Source organism: Haemaphysalis longicornis, unplaced genomic scaffold (assembly GCF_048455015.1).
Source record: "Haemaphysalis longicornis isolate Haplotype H1 unplaced genomic scaffold, Haemaphysalis longicornis Haplotype H1 scaffold_16, whole genome shotgun sequence".
NCBI classification, from domain to species: domain Eukaryota; kingdom Metazoa; phylum Arthropoda; class Arachnida; order Ixodida; family Ixodidae; genus Haemaphysalis; species Haemaphysalis longicornis.
In genome coordinates, this window is record NW_027526266.1 from 23358713 (window position 1) to 23372371 (window position 13659).

At 47.8% G+C, this 13659-nt stretch overlaps 1 protein-coding gene across 1 annotated transcript; it reads right to left on the minus strand.

Annotated features, from left to right (window-relative positions):
• Positions 1 to 1405: 1405 nt before the first annotated feature.
• LOC144166149 (uncharacterized) lies at positions 1406 to 3764 on the minus strand. The gene is made up of 3 exons (XM_077695751.1): positions 3087 to 3764; positions 2337 to 2718; positions 1406 to 2267 (listed from the first exon to the last, which is right to left on the minus strand). The coding sequence occupies exons 2-3, from the start codon at positions 2393 to 2395 to the stop codon at positions 1934 to 1936; spliced, it is 393 nt and encodes a 130-aa protein (XP_077551877.1). The 5' UTR covers positions 2396 to 2718; positions 3087 to 3764; the 3' UTR covers positions 1406 to 1933.
• Between the last annotated feature and the right edge of the window lie 9895 nt (positions 3765 to 13659).

The window sequence follows — 13659 nt, forward strand, 5'->3', positions numbered from 1 at the left end:
ATCCGTGCAGTGACTCGGACGACGAGTTCGACGATGTGTGCATTTTGGTGGCGTGCGCGTTGGTACGGGAAGACGCCAATCGTGTGCCTGGCTACGATCACGTTGTCAGCAGGTACAACGAGCGAGAATTCAAGAGGCTTTTCAGGCTGTCGAGGGAGACTTTTGATTGCCTGAGCTCCAGATTCAGCGCTTCGGCGTACTATCCTAGCGCAGTGCAAGGCCGGCGACAAATATCAGCCCAAAAGACGTGCCTCATTGCGCTTGCGTACATCGGCTTGCAAGTGTCGATGTACGCGATCGGGGACAAGTTCGACGTGACGGAGTCGTCGGTGCATGCCTCATCACACGGGTCATTCACTTCCTCCACGCAATTAGCGCTGAAGTCATCAGCTGGCCAAGTAGCGTGGAGGAAGTGACTCGCATCAAGGCCGGATTTCTAGCCAAGAGCGGTGGAAAGGGCCCTAGAAATGCCATTGGCTGCATCGACGGGTCGCATATAGAAATAGCCAAGCGAATCGGCCCAGTCGTATTTCAACCGCAAGAAGTGGCCTTCTATCATCTTGCAAGGCATCTGCGATGATAGAAATAAGTTTCAAAACGTGTTCATCGGGTTCCCGGGCTCGCGCACGACGCCCGCGTCCTGAGAGAGAGTCCCTTCTTCGAACGCGCAGCCGTCGAGTGCGGGGAGAGCTACATTCTTGGGGACAGCGCGTACCCCTTGATGCCGTGGCTCATGACCCCGTTCAGGAACAACGAGGGCACATTTCCCACGTGGAAAAGCAACTTCAACAGGCGACATAGCCAGCAGAGAGTGGCTATTGAGAACACGTTCGGGCTCCTGAAGCAGCGTTTCAGGAGGCTCTACTTCGTAGACGCCGAAACTGTTGAGCAGTCCTGCTACGTTGTGATGGCTGCGTGCGTTCTGCACAACTTGTGCAACGACGAGAGGGACTTCCTGCAGGAGCTGACGTCATTGCGCCATGATGAGGATGTGGGCAAGGACGCCTCCGAAGGGGACTTCGACTTCAACCAACCAGGCTACGCCCAGGCTGTGAGAGATTTTATTGCTAAAGAGCAATGCTAATTGTGGACACCCCTTCCCTGCCAACGCAAAGTTGACATGGAAGTGCCCGCGTATCCGACATCACTGAAACTGCTATGTTGTTGAAGTGCGTGCACTGTGAAAGGCCGGGAACTATCTGAGAAAGGGTAACGTTCACATCATGCGCAAGCCATGTATATAGAGGAACATTTGTATGAACAAAGTGGGCAGTGCTAGGAGAAACACCTGCATGAAATTGAAGAGTGTGGTGCTGACACGACTTTACTGGGTGTTTTACGCGTCTTCCTTCTTAGCAAAATTAGCAAATCTATGTCAACTGCGGTCAAACGTCTGCATGTGCTCATGGTGCTCTGCCTTTGCTTCTCACCAGGCAAGCTTCGGCGGCATCTGACAAGAAGGGGGTTCCCTATAGAGTGTTCAGAACTGTTGAGCAGTCCTGCTACATTGTAATGGCTGCGTGTGTGCGGCACAACATGTGCAAAGATGAGAGAGCCTTCTTGCAGGAGCTGACGTCATTGTGGAAAGATGATGTGGGCAACGACGACTGCAGTCGTCGACTTCGACTACAGTCTCCCAGGTTACAGCCGGTCTCGGATTTCATTGCGAAGGAGCAGTGCTAGTAGTGGACACCTATGCTCTTCCAACGGCGGTTAAACATGAAACTGCTTTGTTTCAGTGTATATACCACGTCACTGAAGCTGCCATGTTAAACTGCATGCACTGTGAAAGGCTGGGAACTATCCGAGAAAGGGTGGTGTTCACATCATGTGCAAGCAATGTATATACAGAAACATTTGCATGAAAAAAGAAAGGGCAGTGCTAGAAAAGCATTCGCATGAAATTAAAGAGCATGTGGAGCTGACAACGATTTTATTCAGCGTTGGACGCTGCTCCCTTTTTGGCAAGGAGATCTAGGAGGCGGTCAAATCGCTCCATACGCTCCTCATGGCGCTTTGCCCTTGCCTCCTCCCACTTTTGCCTTGCTTCAAAGGCTTTTTCTCTGGCCTCCTGTTGTTTGGCCCTGGCCTCCCCCATCTTTTGTAGCGTCTCCAGGAGGGGGCTCAGCTGCGTTCTGCTGCGCCGCATTCTCTTTGGTGCGGGGCCACCCTCACTCTGCACCGGCACGTCCCCAGAAGGTCCTCCTCCAGAACGCTCAACCGGCACTGGCAGGTTGTCGGGAAGTCCTGTGGCTGCAGTACTGGCCCTGTAGTGTATATGGACAAACGTCACACCACTTCCAGCGCTCTGCTTACACTATGAAATTTTCACTTACCCTGGGTTCCCTCCTGGGAGAATTGCCTTCCCAGGCTCCAAGAGTATCCTCGGGTTCATGTTGTGCGGCTTTTCGAGGATTGCAGCAAGCTCCCTGTGAGAACGTTTCAGTGGTTAAACCAGTGAATAGGTTAATGGGGTCCCGAGGTGGCTCAGGGTGTGAGGGATGCCAAAAACGTTGAACACTTAAATAAATAATTCCAACTTACTCCTCGTGTTCGCAACTTGCGGGGGGACGGCCAGAGGAGTTGTTATTTTTTTTGGTCTTCTTGTAGGACCGCTCCAACGATTTCCATTTATTTTCCACTTGTGTGGCGGTCATGGAGCAACTGAATTCCGCGTTTATCAGCTCTGTCAGCTTCAGCCAGAGCTGTTTTCTTGTCCTAAACACAAAAGTAAAGCACAGTTGAAAAAGTGTATAGGTAAAGTAAAGTAGCACTTGACTGACACGAGTTGCATCCTAGGAATGCACAACGTTTTATATAGAACTTTCTTAATGTAATATGGGTGCTGTTCTATCAGAATATTTCCATTTTGACTGCCACATATTCGAAGCACTCGGAGTAGTAGGAGAAGCTGCGTGAGCTTCAGCCTTTCGCAAGGAATTTTAAATTGTTTGGAACTACAAATCCGAGCGGAAGTGCCAGCGCCCCGGTATGTACAGTTTATTTGCAGTTACTGCACAGTGGCATCCTGTACATAATTTTTGCACACAAAGGATGACATACCGGAGGGTTTTCGATTTGCCCACCAAGTCCTTCAGCTCGCCATACTGTGCCAGGAAGAACTTCGTTCTTCGGGCGCTCCACAGTTCCGGCTCATCAGCCAGTGCGGCCGCAGAGGTGTCGCCGTCACTGGCTGCAGAAGTCGGCGGTTGTGACGGAGGGGGCGAATTCTCGTCTCCTCCCGCCGTAAACCGCAGCGTGACGTGCTGCCCGTCTGCAAAAGTACACACGGTCGCCACAGCTTAAAACGATGTCTTTAAGCCGCAAACTGAGACCCAAAGCAACGCGACGAGGCCGATGTGGCAACGACCGCAAATAAGCCACTCTTGACCGCTACCACGTGTTTATCGCCGGCATGCAGCATCACTTACCGATTGTCTCGTACAGGTAACCACTGCCGTCCTGCATAGGCGAACCGTCTGTATTAAAACGTAGATACACGTCTGTCGGCACGCCGTCGATAACGACGCGCAGCGTCGTCTGCTCCTCGTTTGGCGGCACGTACTCCATCCTGCTGCGCTAAGCGGCACCACCTTCTCCGCAAGTGCAGGGCTAGCAAGAACTAGTGCCGAGGTGGGTCTGCACTGAAGCGGCACCTTCGCAAAACGAGGACGGAAGTGCAGAGGGCGCGCGCGGCACCGGAAAAACGAGGACGACGGTGCTGCACCCCTTGAACTGGTGCAGCTAGTGCAGCCAAATCGAAGAGACCTGACGATGGCAGTGTGGTGGGCCCGCTCCCGCTCAATCTCCCGACGAAGGCTGTCAAAACCCTGCATATTCTCCCGGCGCAGCTGATCATTGTCGTCACGGAGTCGGGCCATTTGGTGACTCAAAAAAGAAATGCCCTCCAGTGCTTCGGTGAGGAGCGCACGGAGGACAGCAGCATCAGCCCCAACGCCAACTGGTTGGGACGGCGAAACAGGGGCCTTTTCGGCCGGCGACCTCCGCAGGAGGGAAGAGGGGGAAGATCGCCTGGTGGCGGATAGGCCGGTGTCGTTGCTCGCCAGTGAAGCTCTGCTGCTAGGCCTAGCCGCCGCGTCGGCCGTCTCACACAGATTGCATTTGAACGGCCGGGCACCGGACTTCAGAAGTTGCAGCTACGCGTCCGGCCACGCAACACACTTCGCGTGCACACGTTTTTTACACGCGGCACACCGGAAAAACGTTTGCTTACCGAAGAAAGCCTGGGAGCACAAAATATAGAAATCCGCACTAGGCGCCATCTTGCGGAGATTTGCGGAATAATAATAATAATAATAATAATAGTACTAATAATAATAATAATAAATAATAATAATAATCTTTATTGCACAGGATGTGGGTGAGGAGGGGTAAAGAAAAAAAACAGGGACCGTCGTGGTTGGCGCGCTAGGCGTGGCAGAAAGGTGAAAACCCGCAGGCAGAGCGCCTACCATCCATCCAACCAGGAGGAGGAGGGAGGGCAAGGGGGGGGGGCACAAGATTGATTGATTGATTGGCTGTTTATTGGAGGAGGTCATAAGACCCTGAAGGGGATGGGGGCGAGTGGGAAAGGGGAAAAATACGAAAATAAAAGTAATCGATAACACATTTGCACTTTTTGTCCCATTAGAAAGTCAGTTCGCACTTGTCACAGAATCACTGACCCATACAGGGCTGAGTCAATCACGAATCAAACTGCTTTATAGAGACCATTCTGGCACAAGAAAAAAAAACCGGCTTAGATGTTAGGCTTAAAGGCCAACTGCACTCAAATTTTTCTTTGTCAGTATTTAACCCTAATAAGTAGTCTATGATCTTAAAATCATCATGCCTAAATTCTAAGCATCGTAATCTCAGAACATGGTAGGTACGGTCACTCAAACTACTTCCGAGCAGACGGCGTTGGCACATGGAGGAGAGATACCGAAACAACTTCCGAGCGGCCTGTGACGGAGGTTCGGGAACCCCTCCCGTGAAGCTCGCACTTTTCCGGAGACTTTCACGGCGCTCCGCTGGACGCAAGGATGAATTCACCCGGGGTTTCTCTGCTACACCAGCGCGCGGTACTGCCGTTGCCATTACATGTTTAAAACTAGCCGCGTATGTAGAAATATCCGCACATTTCTTTTTTTCAATGTAATAAAAGAGATTAGAAGCCTACAAATTATTCACGCGCTCGGGAACATTCTCGAGTTATCAAAACGTTTTTACTTGAAAATCATATTTTTATTCAAACAAAAAGAAATAGCGCTAAACGCGTACTTGCCTTTTATTTGTCATTCCTTTTGTATCTACCACGGAAAAAAAATGATACATTATAAATTCTTGACCACTTCCACTCACGCGCCCAATATTTGTCATATTTCGGCTGGCCCAGCACCACCTTCATTCTTTGAACCTTTACAAAGGTTTGACGACCTAACTAGAGTTGATGTACACGCGGGTGTAAACATTTGCGTGAAGTTTGCCTCACTAGCAAGGGAACCAAAATCAGCCTTTCTCGTAGTAACAAATACATCCGCACAGATTTCGGCCGCCGTCCTCGCGAAGTTGGAAAGCTAACAAAACTTCTCCTCTCCTAAACAATAAACTAACTTTTATTTTATAGTCCCAAGTGAAGTGTTTACTTTTGCTCTTAAACAATACACTAACTTTTATTTTATAGTCCCAGGTGAAGTGTTTATATTTGTAGAGCGTTAGATTTAGTTTACTTAAAAGAAAAACATTTTCAACCGCACATATCTCCTGCGAAAGTATAAAACAGCGGTATTAAAGGCACCTTTTTCGTGTTTTAGTGCATCATTTATCTGTGGAAGCTGGCTTATAGTTACAAACTGCTTTTATAATTCGATTGTCGATGTGCAGCAAAGCGAAAAATCCTGCGCCGATATTCGCGAAGCTGTTTGTACGTCATGTATAGTAAAAATAGGGATTGATCCTTGCCAGCAAGTGGTTTGTTCCTTGCAAGGACAGCGATGTGATAGCTGAGGCCCCGCCTAACGAAAGGTGTTTCCGGTATTGTACCAACAAGTACCTTTGTAAATGAGGGCCGGCTTTTTTACTCGCAATGCTAAGGATTGTTACTCCGGCAGTTATTCAAAAAAATTTTTAGAAAGTTATGCATCCCTCTGCCACCTCTATTGATAGCAATGCGATGCCGGAATTGCGCCTATCCCGGGCAAACGTTAGAGGAAGTTCTGTGGAAACAACACTGCGAAACGCGACGCTACCACGCGCATTTGAAGGCGACTCTGAGCGGCCGCGGCTAATGGTCGCCTTTTCTGTCAACCTTCGCTTGCAAAAACGCCAAAGTCGCGAGCCGTTTGCGTCGCGCGCGTTGATGTTTGAAACGCAGTATTTTGCATTTCGCATTCCTTTTATGTGTGCTATTAGGTGGCAATATTTTTACGTTGTCGAAAATTTGAGTGCAGTTGACCTTTAACACTGCGGCGAATATTCGATTGCCGCTCTCGCAAACAGCCCAGGTAACGATTTTTAGTGCAACTCTCCATCACATCATTACCCCCTTCGTCGTATGCGCAGCTTTGTTGGCGCCTTGGGGAGCGATAACAAGCTATCGCTCGAGGTACCTTCGCCGGCCTGCACCACTTCGCGGCCGCGGCCGTCGCTCGCCCGGTGAGCGTGCATTCCGAGTCACTAGATCCAACGCGTCAGTAGATCCAATTAGTCATTACATCCATTCGTGGATCAACTGACTCGTTGGATCTCGTGACGCGTTGGATTTATGAATCGGATGGTTGTACCGTCTTTGGATCTTACGACTCGATTCATCCATAGTTCACACAATAAGCTAGCTGCAGCACTGTGGATGCTACATTGTTGTCCTTCTCAGGGCCCCTAACTCACCGCGGCGGAAGCGACAAAAGGCGCTGGGGCCGTGCGGTGCCACTTGCGGAGAGGGCAGAAAGGAACGTCCTTTCAGGACCCCCTTCACGGCGAGTTAGGCAACCTCGGTGGGCGCACTATTGATAACAATGTAGCCTCCACAGTGCTGTAGCTAGCTTGTGATATGAACTTCATAGTGACTCGGTGGGGCGGGAGAAGGAGGAGGGTAGTGGGAGCAGAAACCTTTTTGCCCCCCCCCCTCCCCTCCGCCTTTCATTCAGGCTTTATAAAATGAACAAAGGGGTGGCTCTTAGCTTACTGCTTGGGGAGCGGCTATGCTTTGTAGCGCTGCCTGGCTTGATTTCCTCTTTTTCGACAGCTCGTGGTGAGTTCCTGCTGCACCAGAAAAAGAGTTTCAACAGAAAGGGGGAAAGACATTTGGGTCTGTCCACGCTGGGAGCACTATGCTACCAGTGAGGTAGTAACAAAAAAAAAGTAAAGAAAAAGGGGCGCTTCTACTACTGCAGATTAGTCGCGGGAAAGTGCGCCTGCTACCATGACAATGTTATAAAAGGTACAGTTGACCGATAGGTGCGGGAGGGACAGCAGGCCGAAGATATTTGTGCACAGGTTCTCCGAAAGCCCGACTAGGCGGCTGCTAGGGGGACCGGTAGTAGAAAAAGGTCCATTTAACCTTATAACCCAGGAGTCTTTGTCAGTTATCTGCCCTTGTTTTACATTCTGAGATTTAATTGTAATTTTCGCAGATTAGGTTCGTTTACCTTACGTCACGTTAATGAAAAACGAAGCAGTACAGGACAACAGCGCCTACTATATTCTAGGCACTACAGCCAGACGGGCCATTTTTCATCGAAACAACACTTGTGGCCCTCGGTTTAGTGGAGGGCTTATAATACCACCGGACATAGACACAGCCTAATATAAAAGTACTAGACTACCTTGGAACGATTTCTCGTATAATTATTTATTCAGAATCGTTCCTCGATTGCGTATACTTTTTATATGTCCTATCTAATTAGGAAAATAACAATGAATAGTTGCAAACAATTTAGGATTTTTTCGTGTTATTTCTTTATCCCGCACCATAAAAAGGGGACTCAATTTCTTCGAAACGATTTATCCAGTAACTGTGTTTTAAAGAGGGCTCCTCAATCCCATTGTTTTGATTTGTCTTTGGCAGTATCTCAGGAACCTATTTTCTTAAAAACGGCGTCGGTGCTCTTATTGTATTATTTAACACATAATTATGAATCCGCATATTTTCAATGGGTAAATTGTAATTATTTATTAAGAATAGTCCCTCGATCCTCTCATTTATTTACCTTTCTTGTAAATGTTCTTTGAATAGCAGCGCCAACTACGACAACGAATTACTGAAATTGAGAATTTATCACGATTTAGTTATGCTCTGTGTTTAATTTTTCTAATAGCGAATTTATGCATATCTAATTCACGGTTGAGACCTAATTGTGGCCTGTACAAAATCAGTACCAGTTCAATGTTGAAAAAATCCTGCAGTCAATTCCTTCTTGCTGTCACACACGGGCACTTAGAGAGCGCAAGTAGTTCATGAACCGGTTATTCGTGGAGGCTAGGAAACAAAATCAAACCGATAAACACAATGAGCACCCAACCCCACGAAAGACAAGCACGCGAGGTTTTTCCCGTTGGAGGTAATGACTCGTTGGATCTAGTGACTCCGATGGATAAAATGACTCTTTGAATCTATTGACGCATTGAATGTAGTGACACGGTTGGATATCTTGATGCGTTGGCTCTTCTGACGTGGGCATCACGTGGCCTAATGAATCTCCTGACTCGGTGGATGTAATGACATGTTGGATCTACGGCACATAAGTGCCGACCGTGCTGGTGGTATACGTGGCTCCCTCAGTGCGCCTGTCATGTGCGTGGCGCATTTCTGCGTCCAAAGAAATAAGAAGCAATAAAATTAGAGTGCCTGCAACCGCTTTAGAACATGAGTCGCGGCCAGCTGCTCGAGGAGGAGACGAAATGCCGCAGCCTCCGCCGCCAAGCATCGGATGGTTTGTACCTCGCGAGCTGAAGCTCTCTCTCCGATCGGAGCGGTGCGTCGAAGAGAAACCGCGCAGTAGGGGTCACGTGGCGGCGCACTCCTTGATCCAAACGGTGGGTTTCTAGGTCGAGCCCCAGCTCTGCATGCCTTGCCCCTGTAGTACAAGCTGCGCCAATTTTTTTAGGGGGGAGGAGGGGCACTGCAGCGTGCTCGCGGTTTTTTCGAACGGTTGCGGCAGCCATGGACGTGACAGTACACGGTAGTACGCCGTACAAGATGGTCTATTTTACAAAAAAAAACGAAGACATTACCTCCACCTGAACGGCTTAGTGTCCATAAACATTCGATTCTGGATGGCGTAGCTGCGGTAACGCTGGAGGCACAAGCACACGGATTCTATAGCGGACGACGGCCTGCGGCAGCGAGTGTATACGATTTATTACTAGTATTTACAAGAGACGGAACAACATTGCAGATCAGAGTTCGAGAGTTAGGAAGACGCGGGGCTCTTTGCTCTCCCTAAAACACCAAAACCGTTTTTTTGACGAAAACACGCCTCAATAGGGAGAAGAAAACAAGAGAGTGAGGAAAACGTGGCCCAATTGTTTTACCGCACATTGGCCAGCCATTCAAGCTGGCTTTCATAAATGTGCATGCGACCTAAGAAAGTCACTCTATATCGATTTGACGTTCCAACGCAAAAATGGAAAATAGTTGCATCGCGACGTGCTAGAAAAAAACCTACCAAACTCCTAACCATCCTTACTTTAACCTCAAAGTAGGACGAAAGAGCCCCTAAACGAAAGCTTTCTCAGGAAGCAATCTTTCCTAACCACGACAGGACAGATTCCAGGTACCTTCTGTTTCCTCAGGAAAACAGCAAACAATGGAAGACAACCTGTAACGCTCAACACACTGCACCTTTGCCGAAGGGTGAAAATTGACCACAACCTCTCAACGTGGGTGTTAAGTCGAATACGCTGAACTTCTCAAAGGTCAGAAAAGCCACGTGGCACGCCGTACGAGGAACCGGGCGGAAATATTTACACATGCGAACACAACCCTTGACAACTGAACAAAGCCCACCGCGAACGTCCAGGGCTTCCGCGAAAAACACCGGCAAGCGAGCTTTCGGCGATTATAAACAGCTGGGCATTTCACATCTCCAGTCCAACAAGCCGAAATAAGGTACCATAGGCCTCGGGCAAAAGAATAAAAACAAGTGCAGGCAAGCGTTAATAATAACGAGACGCACTGAATTTACCAGACAACCAAAAGTGTTCTCGAGTTTCAGGGCAGTATTTTCGGAGCACACATCGGAGAGCTGCTTATGCTGAACTACGGCCCTAAAAGTTCATTACTACATACTTCGCTTAATTGCAACAAATTTAAACGTCGCCAAAATATTTAAAAATTTATTATGTCGGAATTTAAAGCAGCTTCATGAGTCGGAAGCGGTGAGTTGCCACCCCGGAGACAGACGAAACGCTTTGTTTTCCTGATGCTGAATAAGATGAGCCAATTACCTGAGTCGTGAGTACAGCCAAACCTGGTAAACGTGCGCGATGTCGAGCGCATGGCGTAGCTGTTCTCACTTATCCGCGAGAAGGGCGGGTGAAAATTAGCAAAACTTGGATCGCATGAGCGCTAATCCATTGTTAAAAACGATGCCAGTCTGCTGACGCTTGTCGGCCTTTCGAGCGGCCCGTTATAAGTGCCATAAAGGCAAATCCCGATTTTGGTTTAGTTTGAAATATTTATTTTGTTGCAGCTTAGGCCGCTACATTCCGGCCATGAAGGACATTTTTTATCAAAAAACAGAAATAGATGTTGCACAATTTTCAAAATTTTTCGCGGTGCTCTTGCAAAATATCTACATGTCCTAGAAATTCAGTTAGAAGTATTTTAACTGCACGTCAGCATTTCAGAGGTACGATTAGGCAGAACTGTGCGCCCCACTGCAATGGACCTTTTTCCAGTACCGGCCTCCACAGCGAACTAAACATGGCAGTGAGCCTGAGTGAGGCACGCGTCCAAAAATATCGGGTTTTCGGATAACTCGTGCACAAATTATTCTGCTGCACCAGCCACGCGTTCCTTTCACATGATTATCACAGTAGCAGGCGCACGTTCCCGTGACTAATCGGTAGTGGTCGAAGCGCCCCTTTTTTTCTCAACTTTTTTTTTCATTTTCACTACTCTCTCACTGCCAGCCATGTGTTCGCAGCGTGGTCCTAAGCCACAACCATCTTTGTTCATTTCCTTAGACAGCCTTTTTTGCGCGTACGTACAAACGCACCACGAGCTGTCGAAAGAGGAAAAATAAAACGTAAAAGCATACCCGAAAGGCTATGCTTTCTAGGCCAAGAAGAATGCTCAGGGGCGCACTTTTGTAATTGTGAACCGGCCTCCGCGCAAGAAAAGTTCGCTACATGAAAAAGATCCATTTCTTATTCACTGTGAACTCCAATCGTACAAAAAGTTATTTTGACGATAGATGTTTCCCGATAGTGGCTTTGGAGCGCCAATGCCTGATAGGATGTCTCTATTATCTGCAACGTTTGTTTGTAGTTTGCGACAAAATTAGTACCCTGGTTATCGGGACAAAGTAGGCCCGGTAATGAACAAAACTTGTATTTTGTCTTCATGGCCTCTTTAATCGGCCGCTACCACCAATTACGACGACGGCGCCCTAATGAGAGGCTCCTATCCTCTATGAATGTCCGTTGCTTTCCAAGTTTAACACCGGTGCTGCTGAGAAATCCTATTTAGCCGGGAAACATACAAGTTTTAGTCAGAGTTAAGAAATTTTAGTAAGCGAGATGACAGTATTTCAGCACCAGACTATTTACACTAGGAATTGCACAGAAATTCGTTTGACAAAATGATTCCCTGAAGCGTAGTTTTCAGAGGGCTTCATTTATAATGTTTGATTGTGCGGTTACTTGAGATGTGTAACTATCACTGACATCACTGAATACAGGTATATTTATAGTCGCCTACCAAAGGACAAGAACTTCACTAAGACCCCGAAGAACCAGCTTTGTGTACAGCAAAACTACAATAATAAGAAAACTGAGCTTCAAATGGGAGATATATTCGCTAGTTTTCGGAATTTTAATTGCACTCTTAAGAGTTGATAGGCGATTAAAAGTTGGTAAATTTTTTGCTTGTACAAAGTTTCTGGCTCGTGCCAACAGTTTACGGGCCACAAAGATTTCATATACAAGACTTCTCTTCCCGTGAGACTGAGATATCTGACTAAGAATAGAAAGCAGAAGCACTCGCTTTTCTTTCTGTAATCGAATATTTCCCTCAAACTGGAAAGTGAAGCTATTGCGTATAATTCTTTGCTGAGCCAAAACTTCTCATGGGGCGAAGAAATTTTTGAAAATATTTTATGGCAGACAGGTTTGACTCAAGTTGTACAATTGTTGTCGAGATTTAAAAAATAGGGCTAATCGGAGAAAATATGAACAACCTAAATATCCCTATGTCTCCTAACAAATTAAAGTATAAATTTAGCGCCAGCAAGTAGTCCATGTAAGCCTCGCATCCACATAGGAGCAGCTACAGAAATGTCGAAGATAGCAATATTCGAATGGTCCCACAAATTCTCCGATACCTATTATGCACATCGAATTCTAAACCCAGTTTTATCAAAACTTAAGTAATGATCACCCCTTAGGATTCCTCGCGTTTTATTTTTTGAAGTTTTCTGGATATTTTTAGCAGGCCATTCAATACAGATTTTCCCCACCCTTTCCCATACTTCGTCCAGAGACGACAACCATTACGTTCTGCGGGATAGAAGCAGGCCTAGACCGCGCTTAAACACGGTACCTGAAATGCCGAACAGAACGTAAGGAAGAGAAAGCCATTACGAGACCTCCCAGTTGTGTCAAATCCGGCGAGCGGAGATGACAAGAAGCCTGAGCAACACGAACTTACGAAGGTCCCGGCCCCGCTCCTTCAGCTCGTTCATCCGCTCCAGCGCCAGCGCTTCCAACTCGTTGAGGTTCATCGCCATTCCTACCGGAAGGAGCACCAAGCAAGACCAACTTCAGCGCACCGCGACCAGCACGAGAGTGACCGGCCACGTGCTGAAAGTGCCTGTCATCCTCCCCCAAGTTTCAAGGAGCCAATCGGCAATAACCGGGACTAAGAGAGGGAGGGTGGAAATGGGGATACGTGCAAAACACATCTGGCAGGCACTTGCTTTCCGGCAGCGCTTCCTCGAACCGCAATTTTATGCTGATAAGGACTCTAAGCTGCGGTTTGTGAGTACAGGCCTGGATACATGGGCCCGACAAGAAAGGGTCCAGTCGACTGGCAGGTTCACCTACCTCGACCACTCCCGCGTAAATATGCACCCCGCCCAAAGAATCGAGGGGAGGGGAGCAGAGGGGTTCCGGGAAAAGGAGCTACCCTATTTCCACGATTCTAACCCGCAGTCTCTTTTGCTAAAATGGAGGGTTAATATTTGTGTGGGCGTTACAGTCGGCCTCAAAATCGAAATAGGCTTTAAAGCGGCCAGCAGCATTGCCGTGCTGAACGGACACGAAGTCCCCGCAAAATCCAACTCAATCCAATAAAAATAATCCGTCAACAGCGCCTGAGTGAATTTCCCGCATTAATTCCTCAATGACATTGCGCATACCTTGGTCAGCAGTTGCACATTTTTTTTGTGCGTCTACAATTTGCCCGTAACGCTTACGATTATGAAGGGCAAGGCA

Bases quoted from the DNA above. Each gene is read 5' to 3' on its own strand.
- LOC144166149 (XM_077695751.1), bottom strand. From the start codon at position 2,395: ATGAACCCGAGGATACTCTTGGAGCCTGGGAAGGCAATTCTCCCAGGA. The intron at 2,268-2,336 runs GTAAGTGAAAAT...TATACACTACAG, and splicing joins CTCCCAGGAGGGAACCCAGG to GGCCAGTACTGCAGCCACAG.